The sequence below is a fragment of the Erpetoichthys calabaricus genome, chromosome 7 (genome assembly GCF_900747795.2).
Source record: "Erpetoichthys calabaricus chromosome 7, fErpCal1.3, whole genome shotgun sequence".
Lineage (NCBI taxonomy): Eukaryota > Metazoa > Chordata > Cladistia > Polypteriformes > Polypteridae > Erpetoichthys > Erpetoichthys calabaricus.
The window spans coordinates 170,066,488-170,092,691 of NC_041400.2; the positions used below are offsets into that span (position 1 = coordinate 170,066,488).

The 26,204-nt window shown below is 37.6% G+C and overlaps 1 protein-coding gene across 4 annotated transcripts; it reads right to left on the reverse strand.

Annotated features, from left to right (window-relative positions):
- Positions 1 to 10,111: 10,111 nt before the first annotated feature.
- otpa (orthopedia homeobox a) lies at positions 10,112 to 24,493 on the reverse strand. 4 transcript variants are annotated; one of them, XM_028806020.2, is made up of 3 exons: positions 24,472 to 24,493; positions 16,196 to 16,596; positions 10,112 to 11,719 (listed from the first exon to the last, which is right to left on the reverse strand). In XM_028806020.2, exons 2-3 carry the CDS (start codon positions 16,592 to 16,594, stop codon positions 11,189 to 11,191), a joined length of 930 nt encoding a protein of 309 aa, XP_028661853.1. In that variant the 5' UTR covers positions 16,595 to 16,596; positions 24,472 to 24,493; the 3' UTR covers positions 10,112 to 11,188. The 4 variants fall into 4 exon arrangements, with proteins under 4 accessions (XP_028661853.1, XP_051785483.1, XP_028661852.1 ...); XM_051929523.1 differs by lacking the exon at positions 24,472 to 24,493 and adding an exon at positions 20,302 to 20,323; XM_028806019.2 differs by lacking the exon at positions 24,472 to 24,493 and adding an exon at positions 17,152 to 17,307.
- Between the last annotated feature and the right edge of the window lie 1,711 nt (positions 24,494 to 26,204).

A 26,204-nucleotide genomic window follows, 5' to 3' on the forward strand; every position in this document is an offset into this window, starting at 1 on the left:
ATCAGAAGCACAAGAAAGGAATTGGATTTAAGCCACAAAACACAATTACAGTGCATCGGTGATCTCAGATAGAGAAGTGCCGCTACGGGTGACCTTTCATCCCGGTACAAATTAGTTTAAGGGTCATGACCTCCATAGCCCCACCCACCAAAAACAACAGCATTGCCTGAAACAGGAAACAAAATAGCAGCAAAAACAGTTCATAATTACAAAATCTAAACTAGGCACTGTAGCTTAACTCTGATAAGAAAACAATGACATAAACTCATCCCATAAATGGAGCACAAAATTATTAAAACAGGCATTGAATAACATGAATTGTTGCCCAAAAATTCTTCAATTTAATTTCAGTGTCCAGTTTAATGTCATCGTACCCTACAGTGCAGACAAAAGCATTGTTTGCTACTACCATTGGTGCAGAAAAATGCAATGGCAATTAAGCCCGTTATACAACAACACAGAACAGAGCAGAGGTGACACAAACATGATGAAAGGGTGTAAGGCTTCCAAAAAGTCCCATAAAACAAGCCAGGATCTTCACAGACCTGTCCAGATAAAGCCTTGCTCAAGGCAGCCAGCTCCCAACCACCACAGGGAGACTTCAGCCTACAAAGGCCTAAAATGCAGCCCTGTTTTTTAAAGTTGAAAATAGAATTTTATTGTCCCAAAATATACCAAAAACCCTGTCAAGGGAACAGGATTGTCAAATCTCTAGCCGATAAGACAACACAAAACAAATTATATATATATAAATGTCTACACATGGAAGTGTGTGTGTAGATGTGTGTAGGTGGTGTCGGGGTACGGGTTCCACCTCCAAGGAAACAGAAACTCGCTTAGCTGCTAATAACACAAGCGAGGCCAGCATGTTGGCAAAATGAAACCTCTGAAGAAAGACAAAGTCGCTTAGCTGCAAATACAGAAGCAAGGCGAGCACATCGGCAAAACTGTATCCCTTTTACTTTTACTCCCGCCGCTAATATACAAGCGAAGCGAGGACGCCGGCAAAAGGAAACCTCCGAAGAAAGACGGTCGCTTAGCCACTAATGCACAAACGATGCGAGCATGTCAGCAACACGAAACCTCCTAGGAGAGAGATGTCCAAAGTAGTTCCTTTCAATTACCTGATATCTCTACATTTCAATTTTTTTTTTTGACGATTTCAATACTTTCTAGGACCCGGGGCTTTTTACAGCATGGGCTTACACAGCTAGTAATCTTTATAAATGTTGAATGTAATAAATAATGAAAAACAGATGGAAAAACAAGAACAGAGACAAAAATAGGAGGCAAAAAGGCAATCCGAAGCAACCAAGTCCAATGTGTAATCCAGAAATCACAAAAAATAGAAGCAATAAATCAAAAACCAGACAATTTCAAATGTTCAGTCTTCAAATGTCAATGAACAACTGAAAGACCAACTTTGCCTGACAAGCAAAGGAAGAGGGCAGTCCTTCAGCAGTGACATCATTGTGGCCCCGCCTCTTGGGGGGTTCCACCCACAAAACGAAAGGAGCATTCGATTTAGTGGACCTTATACACAGGTACTGAGATGTGGAAGAGGGTCAATAATTATCCACGTTTGTGATAATTGTGTTTGGCTTTCTAAGCTCACATGTAGAAGAACTGTCTGTGGTTACAGTGGTGAAATGTCAACCTTGAATAGTCAGTTTCTCTTGTTGCTTTCTAGGAGTAAACATTGTCGCTCCCTATTTGCACCAAAGAAGAGCAGTGAGCAGTGATCTGATTTTTAGGGGCTGAAGATGATAACACATCCAGTTTCAGTTTCTTGATTACGAATGGTGAGGGTCTCACCGATACACTTCACGGTAGTATCACACCAAGGTCTTTCACCAGTTTCTGAAAGGCTTATGGTGAGAAATGAGGGAACCTCACATCCACAAATGAAACCACACCTGAAGAAAATTTCCCTTTTAAGAGGAGTAGTCATTTAAAGCTTGGAGGAAAGTAGAAGTTTAAATTAGAGATGCAATGTTAATTAATCAATTAATTAGGGCCTTCTATGTGCCTGCACCCATATGGAAATATTGTAATACATAAGGTATCAGGTAGCAGAACATGAAAGCACAATCTCTTAATGTATTTCTGAAAATAAATGAATTTTAAAATTATTGACACTAAGGAATAAATACATACTATATGTACATTTTATAAATAAATCCTAGTGTGGGAGGAGAAGGTAGATGTCACAAAGATGAGAAAGTTCAAGGACACCTTGCTAATGAGAGGTAAATACATTCACGGTTTAAGCAGCAACAGTAGGTAGAAATGGAACTGAAAATGGTTGTGGCTGGTGTCGTTGTGGCAGACCAATTAGTTGGCATAGACCAAAAAAAAGGAATGGACAAGCTGTAGCAAGGCTTTTGAAAGAAAATCAATGCACTGGAAAAGAAAGTGTGGGCCACACTCAAGAGTGTGCACTCTCAGACCAGAAAGAGTGTGTCTATTCACGACATTTTTCTGAGGATGGAGTTTTACAGTGAACCAATATTTATTACATCGGGACAAGTTTTTAAGTGCACATTCTGTTTCAGTAGTGTGGACCTGATCATCCACAGGTTCTTCTGAAGTCCATGTCACATTTGGTGGCTTTTCCTGGTGATTTTTACATGGACTTTGTGAGTTGTAGGTAGTCGGCAGCACACTCCTGTAATGTGCAGTCATTTAGTTTGACATCCGCAGCGACTCAGTCCAAATAGACTAAGACTCGGTGGAGTGAGTCAGCTTTGATTTTGTCTTTAGTTGTAGGGGCAGCTCTGTGTGACTGAGAACTGACAGCCAATGAGCACTCACCTGGAGTGCAAGGCATATAATGTGAAATATGAAACACACAAACAGAAGAGAAGCGTTTCAGTCTGATGTCTTATGTTTTATGTACCACAACAGAATGGAAAACAAAATAAAAGGGCTGAATTTGGGTCTGGACTTGTTGTACCTTTTAATCCTTCGTACATCTTTGGCTCCCTCATGGCAGCATGTTATTGGCTGTCACAAGAAAGGGCAATGCTGCTGTGCAGTCACTAGATGTGACATTCTGAGTGATTTTCAGTCGTATAACTTGACATGGTCTGGCAGCAGGATCTGCAGTCTGACACACCCAACAATTAGAAGACATGTAATGCGACATTAACTTGATTTCTTCAAGTGATGTGCTGTTGCACTAAGCAATGTTGGGTAGTAAACATTCTGCAGTGATCAACTTTACACCACCAGACTGATGCAAAATTCTGAAGTGACTGTTTAACAAACTGATATACAGTACCTCTAAATGGCTTTTATTTGTGAGTGTGTGTGGTCCATATTGTACCTCTCTTCTTCCAAGGATACCCAACTCTCTCCCAAAAGTCACACACCATGAAACTCACCTTCTTCTCCTGGATACTTGGCACTTCAGTTTGCCCATATTGCTGCTAGCCATATGCAGTTCCTGGCCACTTATAATTAGCTTGCTGACACAGAGGATTCAAACATTTAGGCAAGGATATCCTGATCTACAAACATTATTTTGTGACTCAGAAGAATTTAAGAAATTTGACAAACTGGTACACAATGAGGGAAATTATTCAGTGTATTAAACTAAATTTGTTTATTAGATAGATAGATAGATAGATAGATAGATAGATAGATAGATAGATAGATAGATAGATAGATAGATAGATAGATAGATAGATAGATCTTTATTTTTTATTTTATTTTTAATAGACATTCAATAAATTATTATTAACAACAATAATAATAATAATAATAATAATAATAATGGCTAGCAACAACCCCGCTCTCAAATGCACAAAAGAATGCCAAAAAAAGAAAACTAATGCCAGTGAAGCATTATAGAGATGTATTGCTGTTGGTATAAAGAAGCCCCAGTCGTGTTTCTTGACACACTTCTGCTTAATGATTTGTTAGCTGAAAGCCCTGGTGTGTCATGGAGAGTGTTGTGCAGCATTGTTCATCCTGGCACTCAGTTTTGTTGTAATTCTCTCCTTCATTACAGCTTCCAGGGTTTCCAGAGCTCATCCTATAACTGAGCTTGCCCTCTTAATTGGCTTGTTGATTTGGTGGGCCTCACTTGAAGTGATGTTGCCAGCCCAGTACACCACTGCGTAGAAAATTGCACCGGCCATGACAGAGTTGTAGAACATGTAAAGGATGTTGGTGCAGACATTAAATAGCTAAAAAGTCCCAAACTCACATCCTGATTCTTCTAAAGGGTTGTCAAGGTTTCTGTTTGAACTCCATATCTCAGTAGTTTGTTCCAGAGTCCCACAGCTCTTTGCATAAAGAAGTGCTTCCTGGCTTCAGTCCTAAATGTACTTCACTTTAATTCCCACCGATGTCCTTGAGTACGTGATTCATCATTAAGTTAAAATAGTTCTGCTGGATCTACTTCATTGATGTCTTTGAAGGTTTTGAAGATCTTTGTCAGGTCCCCACATGGGATTACACAGGTTTAATTCTCTGAGTCCTTCACAGTACGGCGGGTCTGTAAGTCCTGGGATGCACATGGGTGCTCTACTCTTTGCACAGCTTCAAGTGCTGCCATGTCTATATTGTAGTGTGGTGACCAGAATGTATAAAATAAAAATGCCATTCTTGGGTCACATTAGAATCGCTTCCATGTAGTAAACCAACCATATTCTGTTTGCCGACATGAGAACTGCGTAAATTCTTCCTTTCAAAAGCTGCACCAATTCTCATACATGACCACGTGCATCATTCTTTAGGAAAAAGCCAGCGAGACATTTGCTAGCCTCTCTGACTAGTGTAAGACCCTTCTCATCGATTTAAGGTGTTTGAGAAGTAGGCCCTAATGTGCATTATCCATATTCTGTAATTCCCAAGTGCCATACATAAGCAGTAACCACAAATTATGCTGATATATCTGTAATTTAACATTAGGGCAAAATTAAAGCTATAGAAAACCTTCCTAAAAGAAATTGCTGGTATTTTAATGCTTCTAGCTACATTACCTGATTCCTTTTCAACCCAACCATTATTATGTAATATTTCAGCCAGGATCCTGCCAACGATTTCAGTTCACTTTTCACTCCTTTGTTTATGTCGATATTGCTGGTCATTTAGTTTCTATGTATCTGGGTGTCTTCCTTTATGTTTTGTGTGTTTTGTGGGTGGTCAGGCCCATATGCCCATCACTTTCAAGGGACCACTGTAAGCCCTATAAAGGCAGGGACAACCCACAGTCCCCTGCGGTTCATTGTGAATCCACTTTGCATTTGATGCGTGTTGTTGATAATTGTGTATTTTTATGATTTAGTGGATTTTGCGACATTTTGCTCTGCTTTTGACTTCACTTTAGATTTTGCAGTAACATTGGATTGCCTTTACTTTTTCAGGCAACACCTTTTGCCTTTTTGTGCTCCACTGAGTTTATTTTTGTTCAAGAGCATTTTTGTGAAGATAAATCTATTATTTATAAAGATTCTAAGTTGCCCTTTGTGTAACTCGCTGGGTTTTTTTTACAGTTATTTCCCCTCTATTGGGCATTTTGAGTATTTTTAGGACTTTCTTGGAACCTCATCAGCTGGAGCATATTGTGGCGGCACTGGACACATGACAGAAAGCAGTCCTGGAGATGACACAAAAGGACACACACAGCACCAATTTAGGGCCACAAATTAACTTCATCTACAAGTCAATGGGAGGAAGCCCACAAGGCCACAGGGAGAATGTGCCAACTCCACAGTTACAGAGACCAGGCCTAGATTTGAACCCAAGCTCCTGGTGCTGAAAGGCTAAAGTGCCACTCACAGTGCTTCAGTACTTACGCCATAAAAGACTTCAAATAATTCACACCAAAACACAGTACTGTAGACTTGGGGACACGCTGCTCTTCTTGCCATTTCTTGCAGAATAAGTATTTGTGTTTTTTGGTATCAACTGTACCCCTCTATTTCTGCAAGTTCTTTGTTAAAGTATTTAAATTAGAATGCTCTAAATAAAACATATAGGTTAATTATTTTATCTTTTGTTCCAAGCGATATGCAAGCATGTGCAGATAATAAGCAATTACTTGTATAGCAACCACAACTGCAAACAATAACAGGAAAAATGATTGATGGATATTGTGATTAATCACTCACATTCTCATCATAATTTCAAATCCTTCTTAATAACCAACACAATTAAAAAAGAAAAAAAAATCATCTTACACATGCATTTAGATGTAACATTAATAACATTAAAAATACACAAGCAATGAACAACAATTTCTGCTCTGATGGAAACAATCAACTGACAATCAAAATGGTAAAATGGGGACATTGAGCAAAAAAGTAAGTTGTGCATAAATGGCGGAATGTTAACCTTTATTTACGTATTTGATCATTTTAGAACCATCTTCTTGCTTTATACCATCAGGAGAGTTTACTGGACTGGATGGAAAGAGAATAGCAAAGCAGCTGTGCTGCGTGGGTCTACTCTGGAGCTTTTACAACATTTGCCATTATGTTCCTGGTACTGCCATTGCTGACTGTTTCAAAATTCATTTTTTATTTTTTTCAGCTTTGCAAAGCCATGAATGTCACGTTTTAAAATTTTGTCATGTATTTTTTTCATGCATGAAAAGCTACTTGACAGTCAGATGTGGTTGTTTCCATAGAGATTTGTTAATAATTACATTTAGTGATGCCTAATATGTAATGAGTAAGTCATGACTTTCCCATTAAAAATAACTTTCATGTCAGCCCCTTTTTAATCCATGTGTCCTTATAATGTAGGATTTTGTTATAATGTACCATATATGCAGAAACTGGATAGGCACTCTGACCAGTGCATTTAAAATTTATTCTTGGGTTTGGGATTGTACATGGGGCCAGTGACTGCCGTAATTTGGCTGTGAATTTAAAAAGGGATATTGAAGACCATGATTTGGGGGTCTTTTTTACTGTCGGTGCCACTGTGTGTTTTAACAAATGGGCCACCGAACAGGTGAAAGCAGTCTGTATCATGAAAATGATTTCTCCAGAAACTTTCCATAATGAAGATATTACTAGTAATTGTAATAGCTTTGAAGTCACTATATGAAAAATCAATTAATGTACTGTACCTGCAAAACAAAATACCACCAAAAATAAAGAAATAAGAAGTCAAAAATAATCCGATTCACCCAGCCACCCTCAGTCACCTTAAGACCACAGGGTGTCAACATTGGACGCAAGGTTGAAATCCACCCAACCTGGGACACCAGGGCAATGTGCCGATGCTTTCACATTTCCCAACACATGACTTTGGACAAATTTTGGGATACATTTCAAATTTATTTACATAATGGAATTGAACATCCAATCACACATTATCACATGGCAATGATCGTCTTGTCTGTACTGCCTACACAGAGCTGAATAAATTGAAATTAACTTATAATGGTTAAAATAGACTTTAATCATTAAAAGTAATAAGGTCAAGAGCTACTCAGAAAAGTGGGAGATTTCCATGTGCTTAATTGGTTTAAGTACTGAGAACATCTATGGCATTAACTATACTTAATTATTTAAAGTAATGTTTGTTTAAATAATAAACTATTAAATGCAAACCATTCACCAGTTTTTTTATCAAACCTGCTTAGCCGTTTCCGGGTCACTGGGGCCAAAGAAGCTTACCCTCACAGCATCGGGCACAAGGCAGGAGCCTTTGATGGACATGGCAAGCCATGCATTCACTTGCTTGAGGCCAATGAGCCTGACAGATGCATCTTTGTAAAGTGGGAGGAGAACCGGAACCTACAGAAAAACCCACACAGATGTGCAAATGCCACACACAGAGAGAGTGACTGGGCCAGCGAGGCAGCAGGAGTAGCAGCAGCTTTAAGTGTTTTCAAAGTTTTATATATGACAAGGGACTTCAGCCGGTGCCCAAATACAAATGAGACTGACAACTTGGGGACAGCCTCAAGCATGCTTGCCTCTCTTTAGATATACACACACACACATAGGATATACAGTGTTAATAATAATTTATTGAGCAGATGCCTATATCCAAGGTGACTTACAAATCAACATATTGTGTGTGTGTGTATTTTTTATATATATATATATATATATATATATATATATATATATATATATATATATATATATATATATATATATATATATATATATATATATATATATATACACATCAAAAATAACAGAGAGCAAGATAAATACCAACCAAGAAGGAGTACTACTACTACTGCTATATAATTAAACCTGCAGGTAGCCTATTGATTTTAGATAATTCAATGAAGCTAAAAAATACACAGCTAACATATTTTGTGTGTTTCCATCTATCTAAGTAGCATCCTATCTAAAAATACAGTACAACAGAGTTTGTTTTCAAGATAATCCGATGAAGCTACAAAATATACAACTAGCATGTCTATCTATCTATCTATATGTAGTCTTTCTATGTATACATATATCTGTATATGGTATGATAAAATTTGTTTTCAGATAATTCAATAAAGCTAAAAAATATACACCTAGTATATTTTGTGTGTGTATCTATCTATCTATATACATACATACATATATAAAGTCTTTATCTATATACAGTATGTATACAGTATGATAGAATTTCTTTTCAGATAATTCAATGAAGCTAAAAAATATACAACTAATATATTTTGTTTCTGTGTGTTTCTATCTATATAAATACATACATACATATATATACCGCATATGTATATATATATATATATATATATATACACTATATACATTATCTATGCATATTATATATATATATATACAATATGAATGTTTTCAGATAATCCAATGAAGCTAAAAAATATACAAGTAATATATTTTGTTTGTGTGTGTTTCTATCTATACAAATACATACATACATATACAGTATATGTATATATATATATATATACACTATATACAGTGTCTATGCATATTATATATATATACACACAATATGAATGTTTTCAGATAATCCAATGAAACTAAAAAATGCACAACTAATATATTTTGTGTGTCCATGTACATCTGTATACACGTACATATATACAGTATATATATATACTGTATCTGTAAAGAGATACACATACAACACACACACAGATATATATACAGTATGTATATGCAAGTATATATATATATATATATATATATATACACACACACACACATATATATATACAAGTATAGTGTACGTGTAAATTCTATAGGGCACTTAGTTCTATCTTTACAAATAACTAATCATAACGACACAGGTCCAGAAGTGTTCCGCGTGCTGTTGCACAGAGGAGTACAGAATGTGGGCAGTTGAGTTTATAAAAGTCAGTCACGAGAATGAGCTTAAGATCTCGTTTTGTGTTCTCTGTTTTCCTTTTAATGGTTGTCTCTAAATTCTTGTGACAGAACACAAACCGACAGATCAGTGTGCCTATGATCAAGAGAGATGAAATGTGTCACAGTGGCTTGAAGAGGTCTTTAATACTAATGCTTGTGACACGTTCTCTGAAACAATCTGCAAACCGTTTCCCTGTTTTGCCTAGATAAATTGCAGTATACTGTCTACAAGAAATACAATAAATCTGTTGATGAGGCAGGCAGGTGTCCCACTCTGCTGCGTGCCGATGTGTGTGTGTACGGTGTAGCATTTGTATACACCAGTGAAGAGTCAAACCTGACAAAGGCTCCACATGCTAAAATGAAGAGTTGCTTGCCTATTGCTTTCCTTTTCCTTCGGCACATATACACTAACACTTCCCATGTCTACAAGCAACAACAACATGTATGTATATAGTACATTTTTATACAACCAATGTAGCTCCAGGTGCTACAAATAAGTCTAACGTGTAAGTTTATCTAGAAAGTCAACCATCCGCAACACCAAACAAACGGTTCAGCAGCCTAAGGAGACCTTCAGTGCGTGGTGCAGGTGATGCAAGGTCCAGTCCAAGCAGGTGAGAATGGCAGGTTTACACACCTGTACAGACGATTCTTCCATCTTGGACAAACTTTGCATCGAATCAAACACACAGAGGAATGGGTAACCACCACCACTGCCAACCACCCCACTGGATTCCAAAGCAACGGCACAACACACCTAAAAGAGAAGACATGAGGCTCCATAATTTCACATATTGAAAATGATTTTATTTTTCCATTTACATTTAAATTGATATAAACCTGTTCAGGAAAATCAAATTTGCTGTTTTAATATAAGGTCAAACATTTAATAAGAAACCCATTTTTCAATAAATAAGCACAGACAATAAATTAGAACATATCACAAATTGACCAGTCGGTCACAAGAATGCTTTATCTACACAAAACATCCTAGATCACAGATTTTATTTTCAAAGGTTTGCTTGTTTGCTGTTGTAATTATTTTTTTTTCTTATTTATAAAGTTTTTTTTGTTTGTTTGTTTTTTCTTTTTTTTTTTTGTTTGTTTGTTTTTCTCTCCAGTGTTTTCTCCTGGTCAGCACATGCAGACAAAGCTGTTGTATTAAATTAACGGTGTATTTCATTCGCTGTACACACTTCTTGTGTATCAATCTCATACTCGCGTGCCCTGGTTATGCCAGCATTGGCCTGTGTGCCCAAGCATGCGGTTAGTGCAGGTGGCATTTCCAGGGATGCCCACCTTGCCATTTTGAGTCTTGGTCAAACAGTTTGACTGTTGAGGTCCATTTTAGCTATGCTGTTTATTTCTGAAGTTGTGTAGGCACCAGTGACCCAAATCCCATTGTACTGCTCCAATTAATTAGCTATTAAACATCGAAATAATGAAGGAAAAGGAGAGCGTGGGCGAACAAAATAAAGAAACACATTCAGCCATACATACCATACGTACATTTTTGTTTTTTCAAAGTGAGTGCAGTGTTCGCTGAAAAAAGCAAAAGTACAAAACAAATTGATCTAGTCTTTCTAATCAGCTCTGAACAGACGCTGCGGTGTTCCAGTCCCGGACGCTTGCTTTACGTTGCCCTCAGTGTTTGCTCGTGTAGTTCGCGACTTGGGATTTCGTTTTAAATCGTTATACACAACCAGTCTTGGTGAACATTTATATATAGATATACATATAGATCTTTTTTTTTTGTTGTTCTTGTTCCGTGTTTCAAATCCTGAGTAAGCCCCCCGGCGTGTTCTCGAGAGTAGCGGGGACGGGTGGGGTGCAGCAGGGCCTCCTCGGCGGTCTCCTCGGCACTAGGTGAAGCTCATGGACACTGTGTGCTCGAGCGCTTTGCGGCGCAGGGACGCGATGCTCGTTCCTCTCCACACGTCGCTATCCGGGGAGCTGCACAGCTGCGGCGAGCCGGTCACGTTAGTGGGGCCCGAGAGGGACGAGGGAACCATGCCGGGGAAAGCGGGCTGGTAGAGGTGGGACTGCAGACCCGAACCGTTGGAGGCCGCCGACAAGCTGCTGGACAGGCCCATGGAGTTGGGAGGGGGCCCGGCGCCGAGGCTGCACTGTGACAAGGACTGGGCCATGGCCTGTTGCCGACCCAGTGCCGGGGGGAGCTGCAGCTGCGACACGCCGGGCATCCCGGCCGCCGCCCAGCGGGTGTCGTTGGCGTGAAAGGAGCAGAGACTGTCGCCCATGGCGGCCGCGGCCGCGGCGGCTGCTGACGGAAACTGAGGGAGGCCGTGGGTCGGCAGCAGCGTGCCGGGGGCGCGGAACACGTTCGTGGTCTTCTTGCGCTTCTTCCACTTGGCGCGGCGATTCTGGAACCAAACCTGTGTGAAAGAAGAGAGACATAGAGAGAAAAAGAGAAAATAACAGGTTACGAGTTTGACGACATGACAACGCACACCGCGTCCAAAGGCGGCGACCGACGGCCGCGCGATTTTAATGTCGCGTCCGAAACGTATCGAGGTGCCGGGGACTCGCGCGGTGACCTTACCTAGTCAACTGGAAACGTGAAAAACAACACCGGACTTGTTTACACCTTCAAGCTCAGGTTGCACAAAAATACCATTAACCTCTTTGTCATCGTTGTAAATAACACATTCTATAGCTAGTCTCAATACCACATATTGGCTAATAAATCATAAAAAAGAAAAAAAAAAATGTGTAAAAAAAATGGCAGTCCTTGCTGTGAGCCGACAAAAGAGAAAGTAAATGTGTTGTGCTGGAATTTACACTTTGAGGACAAGCCGCGTCCTTACGAGCTGAGTACGAGTTCGTGTTCAGATGGTCCCCGTCAATACTTCATTTCTGGGAAATTATTTTTAAATAATCACGTTCAAGTTGGTCATACTGATGAAGAAGCAACTTGATGACAACCGTTCGGCTTAATTGTTGAGAAATGATTTTTAAATAATTGTGTACCGGTTGTTTATATCGATAGAACACCTACTTGATGGCCCACATCAATATTTAATTTTTGGGGAATTATTTTTGAATAATCACGTTCAGGTTTGTTATAATTATAGAAAAAGTATTGCATGGCCCACATTTCTATTTAATTTCTGGGAAATTACTTTTTAAATAGTCATTTTCAGGTTGGTCATACTGATAGAAAATCTCATTATGGCCCATATTTCTTTTTAATTTCTGAGAAATTATTTTTAAATAATCGTGTTCAGGTTGGTTATAGAAATAAAAAAACGCTGCTTAATAGTCCACATTTCTCTTTAATATTTGAGAAATATTTTTTAAATAGTCATGGCTATACTAATAGAAAAACTCATTATGGTCCACATTTCTATATATATATTTTTTTTTTTTTGAGAAATCATTCTTAAATAATCACGTTCAGGTTGGTTATAGAAAAGCTCCGTGATGCCCCACATTTCTATTTCATTTTTGAGAAATTATTTCTGAATAATCCCGTTCAGATTGGTATAGAAAAGCTTACTGATGTCCCACATTTCTATTTAATTTTTGAGAAATCATTTAAAATAATCCTGTTCAAGGCGGTTATAGTGAAAAAAGGTCATTGATACCCCACATTTCTATTTAATTTGTGCGAAAATATATTTTTAATGACATCAAATCAACGATGCATTTTACGTTCTGTACGTTATTATGTGATTTATATGACTCCTTTGTTTTATTTCGTACATTTGATCCCTTTTATACGTTTATGCTGTAATTGTAGCTGTTGTTTTGATCTTGGACGAGATCGTATTCATATTTTCTATAAATTTGACAAAATGAAACAAAAATATTTTGTATTGGACATTAATGTTTGTTGTATGTATAAAATGTACATTATATACATCATGTTAATGAAAGCTGTTGAAATATCATATATGTGACAGAAACCAGTGCTAATGTTAAAAACGTTTAAATCTTTGCTTAACGGTATTCTATTACCGTATAATAGTTCTAGCTTTACATCTAGCCTCTTTCTGAATTTTAAACTATTTAAAGTGTGCTTATTAAATAAATTAAACATCAACTTATTAGGTCTTGTATGAGGCAGGATGCCCAACATCTTTAACATAACGTGCCGTTGTTTAAATTTCCTTCGGCATCAGAGATTGCGTTTCCTCACAGCGATCACTTACTTATCAAAAACACATTTGTCTAAATTACATTTTATAATATGTATATTTTTGTTTTATTTCAGTTTTCAAAATATTCGTTTACCAGTTTACTTTAAGCAACCCAGTTTAAAAAAACATACATGTGCATTTTGCGCATTTAACGTAGCAAACGTTAAATTGTACGATATACCGTTCTAACATTACAGTACATGCATTGTGTTTATTTAGTTACGTTTTAATGAGGACAATGCCTTTTAAAATAACCTGTGATAATGGAATGTGTAACAATACTGGCTGTTAAGTTTTTACAGCACTAAATATCTTTACACATTAATCAGGATGAAATAAAATTAAGTCGACTGGTATTAATGAAGTATTAATTCGCCTGTTAAAATCGTTTACTATTATATATATATATATATACCCTATATAGATTTAGATAAAGATAGATAGATAGATAGATAGATAGATAGATAGATAGATAGATAGATAGATAGATAGATAGATAGATAGATAGATAGATAGATAGATACACAAACGCAATTTTTAAACCTCTGTAAATTGCCTAGCTGTAAATGATATGGAGTGTTTAATGTGTGTGGGGATCTTAGGGGTTTATAAAGATCTCAACGAAACTCGACTGATGATTAATGTGAGGATTTGGTAGGAAATCTGAGGCGCCGTATTAAAACTCAAATCTCAGGTTCATTCTGAGCAGCCAGCCGTGAAATCCCGACCAAATTCATTACACTTTAATAGTGCTTGCAGGGAAAGAAAATGCAATTTCTCATTCCATTAAAAATGTGGAATATACTTTCGAGTTGTCCCCTATTAAGACATGGCAGGTGACAGCCCCATTCTGGGGTGACTCTCCAGCTGAAAAACGTTATTTTTATTTTTATTTTTGGTATAAGGAATTATTAAACGAGACTAAAGTTATTTAGCTTATTTTTTATGTAAATAAAATGCTGGAAGTTAATTAATCCGTGCTGGAGTCTAATGATTATGCTTATTATATTGCCTATGATCATTTCATTTGCATGATTTTCGCATTACTGGTTAATAACCCATCCCCAGTTATAAATAATCAGAAAATTGTTTTCTAATAACGAATGGGGTATAATGCGTGCCGATGTCACTTTCACGTAGAAAAAAATGAAAAGAAAAAACTTTCAAAATAGAAAGCAAACATTTCGCACAATATTTTGTTTTTGTGAATAAAAATATAAAAACTATCTATATTTTGTAAAAAATAATGTATTCCGTTTCTAATGATACTATTCCTTAAAGCTAATTTAACCCTAGTTTACATCCGGCGTAGCTCATCAATCTAATATATGGAACATTATAATTTAAATAACGACCTTAAAAGCCATTTTCCCATCTTGTACTAATGGAGAAAAGGCCCGGGAAACTGCAGTAAAATGGTTTAATTTCTTTCCGTTCTTTATTCCTTTTTAACTACGTCATTGCGAGCGCACTATATACCTTCAAAGCAGCTAGAGCTACAGAGCCTATACACATATAACATTGTTTAACGACATTATTTATGTACCTATATCAATTCATCAATTTATTTAAACGCTACATACATTATATTTGCATTCTGTTCTAAATTAAAATTAAACGCATCGTTACATCGAAAGATTCTGTTAGATGTATTTACGCGTATCTACTACATCTACAGTATTTATCTATCAGTCAATAAACAGAAAGAAAGAAAGAAAAACTTGTCAAACAAAAACGTATCTCATCTCTGAAAACTCGGTATGCTGGTAAGCGAACGAAAAAAAAATTAAATGATACTATAAAAAGTTGGTTTGTGCATCTTAGAGGATGAAGGAATGATTTTCTGATGTATTCTGATTTACTGGAAAACGAAAAGTTTTTGTAAGTTCCTTTTGATATCGGCTGCCGATTGTCAGGTCATAGAACAAAAATGTAACCAGTGTAAAATACTTTACATTTTATGCAGTTTGTGTCTTTATTGTATTATACAATTTGTTAAGAACTGAACATAGAAATGAATCAAACACCTGAATAAAAGAGGTAAGGGTCTGCAAAATATTCTTTCTAATCTGAGCTCATGGGTGCTCCCAACTGTAACTTTTCATAAACTGACCGTTTCAGCACCACGGACAGTTCGCTAAACTGCTCCTCCTTTTAAGACTAAAATGTTTTGCTTCTGAATCTCCGGTTTACATCCGTCATGCATTTTCTCTGTTTAGTGGTCTTTTAAAAGAACCTTTACAGACAGAAATGGCAGATCTATGGCTTTATTTTGTTGTTATTTAAATACACAATTTGCAGTGAAGTCGCATGTGTATCGTTTTATGTGATTTTCTCGTGTGTCGTATTAAGGTGTTACGGTACTTTTAATCAACAGAAAAGATCGTCACATTTCTAAACGAAAATCAGCAATGGTCAAAATCGATTAAACTATTAATTTCAGTTTCTTCAACTTAACACGATTTTGCTCTTTAACATTTGAGCTACATGTACAAAGCCATCATGGTTGATGCCGTTCCACAACTTAAAACGAAATCTTTTAATATTTCATTAGATTGCCACTATTTGACGAAGGGTTTTTTGGAATACGATTTTGTTTTTTTAGCCCTGTTTTATACTCTTTTCTTAGGTGCATTTAACTAACCGCAGTAAGACAAATCCCTTTATTTCTTTTGAGTATGAATTTCGACGTTGGTAGATCAAACTCACCTGAACCCGGGACTCCGTTAGCCCGATTCTCAGTGCCAGTTCTTCCCTCATAAAAATATCGGGGTAGTGTGTTTTAGCGAAGCTTCTCTCCAGTTCGTTAAGTTGGGCTGGTGTAAATCTGGTCCTGTGTCGCTTTTGTTTCTGCTGGCTTTGCTGCCCGCTGGACTGGTTCTGGTTTGGTTGTTGTTGCTGTTTGTCTTGGTCCTTGCTGTTGACCTGGACGGCGGATGGGTTTGATCCTGTGTTGGTAATGTCGTCCCCAGGGAGAAGAGTGGTCCCTTCAACGGTGTCAGATCCCGGGGCCAAATCACCAGGGTGCCCGGGGTCTGATCCACCTGCCCCGAGCCTGCATTTTAACGCCTCCCTGTGTCCCAGGAGCTCCGCCGCGGCATCTTTCATCCCTGCGAATATTAAACGTGAAGTGTACTTAAATATCAAGCTCAATAAAACTTTCAACATGTTCAAATGGAAGTTAAAGCATTTATTTAAAATTACAAATAAAAAAACAACTAACATGCAACATTCCATATATTATTTAATTATTGCCACATACCATAAATATATTAAATAACAAAACTATTAATTAGCCAAAATACACGTTTCAGAGATTTAAACGATTTTGAATATTGCAAGCAGTCTATTCCAAAAACCTAATTTTAGCTTAGTTTATCGTGTATTATTAAAATATTTAAGATTATTAAAACAAGTCCAGATACTGCAACTCAAATTGTAACTTCAATTTCAATCCATAGCATCTATATATCTGGAAATTATTTTAAATCAAATTATAATTCAATACAGTAAAATAATTGCTTTTAGAGAGAATTAGCTCGTTTAAATCATATTAAGCTACAATAAGGAACAAATTGTCAATTTCCCTGCTCGATTTTGTTAGATTAGAAGTTCCTCCAGCTTACAGTAGAGTTGAAGACCGGAGTTTGGTGACGATAACTCACCGAGGCGAGCATCCAGGAGGTCGGCGTGGGAGAGCATTGAGCACCGCTCCAGGGTGAAATGCTTTCCAAAAAATTGCTACGACTTTAAACTATTTAAAAAATATATATAGCCTAAATGAAAGAAAATTTTCGGTTTGTGGTTAAAAAGGAGGTCTCTTGCATTATAATGTCCTTTAGAGGGACTGGGAGGCGCTTAATACTTGAATGAACCCATGAGCTTCTCCAAATGAGAGCCAATCAGAGCGAAAGCTTGGAAATGTCAGCCACTCACGCGCGCATCCAAAGCCCATTTACATTTCTATTTCTCCTCATTTTCAAATCTGATTTATTAGCTTTCACCTTTAAATTATACCCTTTTAAAATGACCTGATCTAATTTCAATAATGACTACAAACCAAACTTAATAAACTGGGTATTTCTGGATTATTTGTTCAAATATACATTATTTAAGGTTTTAATGGTCTTAAGAGGGGAAGCTCGTACGGGTGTGCGTGTTTTCACCTCCTTTCATCGCGGCTACCACTAGTTAGACAAATCCAAATAACGGTGTCATCATTAGAGGCTTGTCTTAAAGGTTGTGAATCTGTTAGGTTCTGGCGAAAAATTACTTTGTTTATCAATCATTTAGGAGTTTCCAGATCAGAAAAGTATTTATAGTAAACGCATAGTACGCGTTTCATTTATACATGGCAAAAAAAAATAGAAGAGAGAATTATAAATAAGCAGCTATTGTTTGCTATTGCTTGTTCGTTTATATTCAAAGTTTCAAAAACGAAATTTGCATGTCTCAAAGTGTCTTTCATTTCCTGTGTTTTACCAGTTTTTAAAAGCCTTTCACTTGCGAAGTGAACCATTTCTAATGCTCTGATTTCTCAAAGCCAGCCAACAACAAAGTTTAGATTAGTAATATATTTCTAACCAGAGTAATTTTCAAGATCATTAGGCATTTATGTAATTAGTGCCAAATCTATAAGCTTTTATTACGATTATTAGAGTAAAATCAGTATAAATTTGTACTAATTTACTACTGTTTAGACTTGGCTGTCAACCCAGCAAGTTCTCATTGTAAATGATATCTGAGAAAATGAAGTGCAGAATTCAGCGCTGTGTTTTAATGCACTTGTAGACCATTTCGAAGAAGTTGGACGCAATATGGGGAGAAAAGAGAAAAACAAGTAGAATTTTGTTGACTTTCCAGAAGGAAATAATACTTGATTTTTTTTTCACCAGATACAGTCCCCTGAAATGCCTATGTACAGTAAGTGCGAGGATAACGGTTTAGTATAAAGAGCTTAATTGGCAAATACACGTTGACAAGCGCGGAAGAAAAAAAAACTAAACGCATTTGGCAGATGCTAAAGTGGACAGTGTATAAAAGACCTTTTGCATTAGTGGTTGAATAATGGCAATAGAAATACACAAAGGAGGCGCCCGAGCGAGAACTTTTGTCATTTGGTCATTATTCTCTCCCTCTCCCTCTCCCTCTCTGTCTCTCTCAATCTTACTCTCTCGCGTTCTGCGCCCCTGTCTCTCTCTCTCTCTCCCTCTTTTTTGTTTTATTTTCTGATATATTTCTTCCTTTCATTCATTTATTTTTAATGAGTTGCCAATTCAGGTCCTTATAGAAAACGATTGGTTGCATTTATCTGTGGCCACAACACGCATAATTTATATATCGGTAAATAAAAGCGTAAATACTTCTGCTCTTGTAATGACAACGAAAATCTGACAAAAATCAGTTAAGGTACATTTTTTATTGACTTTTCTCACGGGTCTGTTATGTTTGCAAATTCTGCATTCATCTTAAAAATAATAACGAGTTAACAAAATTCATTAAAAAAAAAATCCCGTTGATGTGTTCGCTCTCGGCCGTTGCCCTCACACCACCAAGCCGTGCAGAACAATAACAATAATACGAAATCACGGCATTGTCTCTTCTCTGTGCTTAGCACAACGCCGTGATTGATAACGCGCTTCGTTTTATGACTTTTCAATTGCTCAAGGCTTTTATAGCTGTATAAACAAACTGAATCATTCCTTCAGAAGCTCCGGACCAGAGTTAAGCGTCTAGAAAGGCTTCGCACGCGCGCGGGCAATCAGAGATAAAAAGAGCAAGTGATGTCTGAGATGGGGGAATATATTCCTAATATGCCATTCGTATATAATTAGGTGATATGCGACCATATACAGTATGTATACGAGGTGTGTGACGAACTGATATGAAATTAGGAATTCTTCAGTATTAATAATACATATTTTATGTTTTTGTTCCCTTTTCCTTCTAAACTCGGTCTCTTCACCCTGTAATTCGTAGTTATAAACGATAAGGTTCTTACTTTTAACCTCCAGGCCTAATCCTTTCTGCAGTCGCGTTGCCGTTTTACTCGCAGCACCAGGTCATATCAATAGTTTTTTCTACAATCTGCCGTAAAGCCCGGTTAAAGGATTTTCTATGACGGATCAAGTGATTTTTTCCTAATAAATAGGTTTGAGATTGTTGCACACAGGTAGAACTGGAACAAAGGAAACTACTCGAAAGCATATTGGCCGCCTCTAATACAATTTATTTAGTCAGTTTACTTCTTATAAAACATATAGATTGAATTTCTGTACACCAATACCTGCCGAAGCGCCAAGCTTGGGGGATTTCAAGCCTTATTTGTGTGACGTGAAAAAATGCAAACACTATTTTAGGCGCATTTACACTCAGAAGTGCGACCTTGTTGACAGCACAGGGACGGAAAATTGTATATGGAGCCGTGAAATTTCACATGTTGTTAGTTATAAGTAATGCAATTAGCCGGGTAAACAACTATATCCGCTGAAGTAAAGAATACTAAAAGCAGTGTTCGGTGCCGCACTATAATTTGTAATGGTCTGTATTCACAATATCTTTACACACTACCGTAGTGTTCGTCATAAAATGGGGCGGGGGTCTGTTTTTTCCCAATTTTTTTTTTTTTTTTGATAAATCTGGTGGTCTTTTACCGTTCATTTGATCCTCAGCCATCGGTCTGGCGCTAGCGTGTGTTATGTTAAGGGACTTATATGACGGCTTAGCTTATAAATAGTAACGAAGCGTACAAAAGCAAGAATTATGAATATAGCGAGCCCGAAATAAAGCCGCGAGCGCACATGCGACAAACTTACCTGCCTGGCACGGAGCTCACCGTCCTCGTTATCACTTCTGTTGGTATTCATTGTTCGGGCTCTTCAGGTATGCGCTTACGATAACGAGAAGTGGGAGATTTCATAGAGGGCTTCGGATTGTTAATGTGACTATCAACTGTAAAAATAGTCATCAATATGAGTGAAAAGAAAGACATTAATTGTGGACGTTTGTCAACGACACGCATTTAACCACACATTTCATTGTCCCACTATGAATGCTGAGCGTTTTAAAAATGAAATTCAGTAGGACTTCTCTTGCAAATATTATTCAAGCTGTCAAGACTCATATTAACAGTAAAATGTTACAGGCATGTAAAAAAAAATCGTATAATTTTAAATACGATGTAGCTGATGTTTAGATTTGATTTTATCGACTTCATGGTAAAATTATGTGCTCAAGAAACTGCTCTATGATGCCTAGCAGGATAGAAAAATAAATAAATGAATTAAATTAAACTTTAAAAAAGTAGAGTAAATAATAGGAGGCAGTGAAAAGCAGGATTAAGAGAAAAAGAAGATGACGATGAAGAAGAAGAAAAATACTTGAAGTGGCTGTATATTATTAATATTTCATGAATATCAGATTTCAAACATATTGTGTTTATATTGTGTTCACGCACACATAGATAGATAGATAGATAGATAGATAGATAGATAGATAGATAGATAGATATTTCTATTAAAAATGTATTCGACCAAATAATCAAAAAACAATACAAAACTTCATTATATTCACCAGATATGCAATGAACATATTTTTTAAGGAAAAATACAATTCTAATTATATAGATAGCGAGAGTGAACTGTATGTATTTATAAACATTTCTGTGTTTTTATTAATAATATTTGGTTTCATTTTTGTATGTTCAAAATTTAAAACATTATTTTTGCAAATGCGCAGCGCTTTAAATCGTAAACACTGCGCAAAATAAACCGTACGTTTATGTTTTGGTTCGTGTAGTTGTATTTCATAGATAGATAGATATGAATGGCACGATAGATAGATAGATAGATAGATAGATAGATAGATAGATAGATAGATAGATAGATAGATAGATAGATAGATAGATAGATAGATAGGCAACTTCCTAGTATGCTGATTTTATTTAATTTTCAACGGGAATGAGAAGTCCTCACTGAGCTTTACAATCTATGATTGTGTTCAATGCGGATAAAATAAATGCGGCATTATAAATGGCTTGAAGATACAATATCTTGACTTAGATGTCATCATTTTAAATTGTTTACTCCTATAACTTAAAGGAGTTTATTTATTTTTTGAGCTTTGATTGTAAACCTTTTATTTCGTTTTCTCACCACGGAAGTTCATAAGAGTGTGTTCCCTTATGTGGGAATAGTGTGTAATTGGGGTATCAAAAGGAAAAAAAAATATCCCAACTACATCTCTTTCTAAGCAGATATACAGATAATAAGACCACATCAATCTTTGCTCGCAAATAAATAAAAATAGACAAACAAACAAATTCGGCCCCAACAAGTTAATGTGGTGTATCTGAGTGGAAAGTAGATATTTTCACGCATTCTGGAGATGAGGAGTGACTTTTAATAAAATCACAAGAAAAACAAATGTAATTCTGTAAGCAATTTCAGAGATCAAGTGTCTCCCTTTCTCTTGCAGCTCAACACCCCCCAACCCCCCCCCCCCCCCCCCCCCCCCCCCCCCCCATCCCAATTTCTATTTAGTATTCAAAAATTCACCCAAGATAAGGCTTTTAAAACAGTTAGTTCCAGAAATATGAATGTCATTCAGTCAGGCCCTTTCGATCTAAGTCCCTTTATTATTTTGGGGGGCAATTCCAGAGGTAATATGGCTTATTCTACAAGGATGATTTTTGTTGACTTTTTCTAGCCCGCGAGTGAATCTAATTCATGGGCGTCTATATTCACTCAATTAGAGAAATCTAAAGAGAAAATCGATCTTCCATCTGCAGAAATGCCAGCTTAACAAATTAGATTCTTGTTTCGTGTAGGTGATTTGGTGACAGCCGGGGAATTAGAAGTAATAAGTTGTTGTGTTTGAGCCCTCGGGAAGAAGGAGAAGCGCCGCGCCACGGCTGGCCATGCCTTTCCAGGTTCCTCCTCCTCCGGCCACAGAACTGGGGAGCGCCCGCCGTTGCATCTCATGCTTTAATTAGTGCTGCTGCCCTCCGTGTGGACTCGATTACACCGTGATTTATCCGAAAGAAATATAATTATGGCTCCAAATAAAATAATCAGCATTGAAGAGCGATTTCCTTAATGAGATAGAGCGGTTCTATGTCACGGAGTAGCGGGGTCTCATTAAAAGGTGGTAATGAGACTTGGGGGCGAAGACGACAATTACTGAATTCTATAACATAAAAGATTAAATCATATGTAGTCTGGAATCAGCTTACAGTTTTTTATTATTTTTTTTAATAAAAACGATGGCACTATAATAAAGAATATGGGAAAACCAAGGCGACAAGATCCAATATGTAGTTTCATTTAGTAGCCTAATTTATTTTATGAAATACTGAAACATCCGTCCATGTGTCTGGCTATCAATCCATACTTCTTTAGACCAGAGTAAGATCGCGGGCTGAAAGAGCTTAAGAGAAGATAACAATGCGTTTAATTGTGAAGTAATGCACTTAGCGCATGTGTAAAATCGCAGCCGCCTTCTTAAATAGTGAACTTTATATTACATTAGGAAGAGGCCGCCAGTACCGCCCGGTGTTCTGTCGGACGTCGCGGCAAACGTGAGAGGGGCAGCGCCAGGGAGCGCCCTCGTCCCTGGGAGTCCCGAACTCTTTATTACTTAGAGAAGACGTGAAGAAGGCCCGTAAATGCGTACGATTGCTAAGCACAAATCTCGTCGGGTTTACGGCAAAACTTTCAAAGCACGTGAGCAAAAACATAGTAGGCATTGTACACATTTTATGCACATTTACCAAAAGTTCGCATGTTCTTTCCGAGCTTAGCGATACAGAGCTGCTGCTCGGTTAGCATCTAGAAATCCAGTTTTGTTGGGATACTCTCTTAAACGTAAAAAAAAAACAACACATTTTTTAAATCACCACGCATGCGCACTCTTATAATTGAATGGCACTTTATGGTTCTTGTTGTGCGATTCTTCACAAAACTATTGCTTGACGGAGCACCATTTCATTCTGGGATGGGATCTTTACCTATGAAGTTGGTTCTTTCTGTTTTGAAAATTTCCCTAATATATGCGGGGAAAGAAACATCTTTAATATATGGAAGGCTACCTAGCAGGACAGTAAATGATGAAGAAATCCGGGACTTGGCCCGAGTTACTGTGTGCAGTGAGAGTCCTTTTAAAATCAGGAGCCACTGGGATTCACAGATCTGTTACCATCAATAGTGCAAGGGAGTCTGCTACAGATCTAAATAAATAAAGGCTCTTTCTGGAACCTTCACATGGACGAGGCCCTAAAATGGTTCCCGTATGGCATTGCTGTGAAGATCCACTCTGGCTCCTTCATTTATCCGAGTGCACCATCTTGGTGTCCAAACTGCACTGGCAACGGTATGGAAGGAGCCTTCGTGTGGAGGGGTCTTTGGGGATCCAACAGATGGTTCTATGCCCCAAGATGCTCTCTGGCCCCCTTATTATTAAGAGTGCACTCGGCTGGCTAACCGACAATATTTTTAAAATGTTAATAAGATGTAGGCGCATAAACTGGCAACATGAAATCTCCAGTTTTCTTATTTTAACGAGGAATCACATATACACAATATATTTAAAGTACACGTATTACATCTTAATTAGTAATATTTATTTTATTAGATTTTTTTTTTTTTAAAACAATCCGATCACATGAGTGTCTGGAAAACGATAACATCAGATTCTTAAAAACGCGTCCCGGGATATAAAGTGTAATGCTCGGCACTTTTGTGTTCATTGGCGTATTCAATTTGAAACGCTTGTATAGACACCAACATCCCATATCGACTCAATGCAATAAAATAAGCATACAATAGACCACCGCACTCTGTGGTTTGTGTGTTCTCTGTTGTCTACACTGTTTGTTTGTTTGTTTTTGTAAACAACGTTTTATTATTTTTAAACACAAAAGTAAAAATGGGGGACAACCAGATAGGACAAACTCAATATCAAAAGGAGAATGGAGGTGTTTTACTTACACTGCTAAAAACGAGGATACCAAAGCGGTTCTTCGAGCCATGCCATAGGTAAATAAACCATTTTTCGTTCCCAAAAGACCATCCACATGAAGTTTCCAGAAACAAACTTCATTTATTTAGATCTGTAACACCCTAATAACCAGGAACAGATGTGAAATAGCAATGGCTCCTGATTTTAAAAGGAGTCTCGCTGCATACAATAGCACAGGCCAAGTCCAGGTTTTCTTGATCTGTTAGTGTCCTGCTGGGTAGCCTACCATAAATGAATGATTTCAGTATTTTTTTCTACATATTAAAGAAGGTTTTTCAAAGCACAAAGAAACAACTTCATATACAAAGATCCCTTCCCAGAATGAAATGGTGCTCTGTCATGCAAAAGGTCTATGAGGAACCACACAACCCAGTAAAGAACCATAAAGTGCCATTAAAGAACCATTAGTTTTAACAGTGTAGGGGGCAAAGAAAGGACGAATGCTGGACAAGGGGTCACTCCATCATAGGGCTTACGCACACCCACTAATCCACAATCAGTTTAAAGTGTTACTTTTATTTATGTTGAATCTCACTTGGCACATAATGTCGTAAAAAATGAATTCTGTCAGTCCATGTCCTCAAAATCCTCATCTCTCTATTATACAAAAAATCCTGGGAGGGAGACTAGGGAGACAAGACGTGACCATCTCGGAAGACAATCTGACGTCCCGTGAGAGACACTTTAACGTCACGCGAGACAAGGCAGTGAGACAACATTTAAAACAAGGTCACGGACATCTAACCCAGGGGTGGACAGATTCAGTCCTGGAGGGCCGCAGTGGCTGCAGGTCTTTGTTCCAACCCAAATGCTTAATGAGAAGCCCTTATTGCTCAAGTAACACTTCTGCTTCACTTTAGTTGTCTCGCTTGTTAAGATTTTGAACCCTTATTGCTTATTTTAGTCTTAAACAGCTGTAGTCTTGGTTTTTAATTGCAATAAGCAATAAGATGCAAATTACAAAAGAGACCAGCATTTCTCCATTTAGCTTGTTTTCATTTACACCTGTGTGTATTTATCATGCACTATTTGGTTTAATTAAATACTTGGAAGGAAAGTGAAGAGAAAAAAGTGAAGCTCTGAGAATAACTCATCTGTTTTAGACTTCAAATCATTTGGATGATATCCTTAGAAAGGAAAAAAAATCTAGGATATGAGAATGACCTGACATGACAAAGTTAAAGCACTAGCAAGCCATAAAATTACATAATTGACAACGATTGTATTTTAATTAAGCAACTGGGTTGGAACAAAAACCTGCAACCCCTGCGGCCCTCAAGGACTGAATCTGCCCACCCCTGATCTAACCTAGCAGTTGTTGGATTGCTTTTGGCAGACACGCTTCATGTGTTCTCAGCTCTTAAAACAACGACAAGCAACAAGCAGAACACGCAGCTCGCCAGCAGCAACAAGCCAGCAGATGATCCGACTGCAACTCCTTAGCGTGAGCTCAGACAAACAATCCCCCACCCCCCTTCATGACGTGAGTGGCAGAGACGCAAAGTGGCAAAAGGACAACTGCTGTGCAGGCTTTTAAATGATCGACGCGCAGCGCGACAAGCAGAACACGCAGCTCGCCAGCAGCAACAAGCCAGCAGCTGATCTGACAGCATCTCCTTAGTGTGCGTTCAACACACACACAACACGAGCAGCGTTATACGGCCTGTGAGAAAGATTTAACCACACCCGGGGCCGGAAATAA

Bases quoted from the DNA above. Each gene is read 5' to 3' on its own strand.
- otpa (XM_028806018.2), bottom strand. From the start codon at position 17,188: ATGCTCTCCCACGCCGACCTCCTGGATGCTCGCCTCGGTGAGTTATCG. The intron at 16,597-17,112 runs GTAAGCTGGAGG...TAATATTCGCAG, and splicing joins CTCCGGTCTTCAACTCTACT to GGATGAAAGATGCCGCGGCG. The intron at 11,720-16,195 runs GTGAGTTTGATC...TCTTTCACACAG, and splicing joins TAACGGAGTCCCGGGTTCAG to GTTTGGTTCCAGAATCGCCG.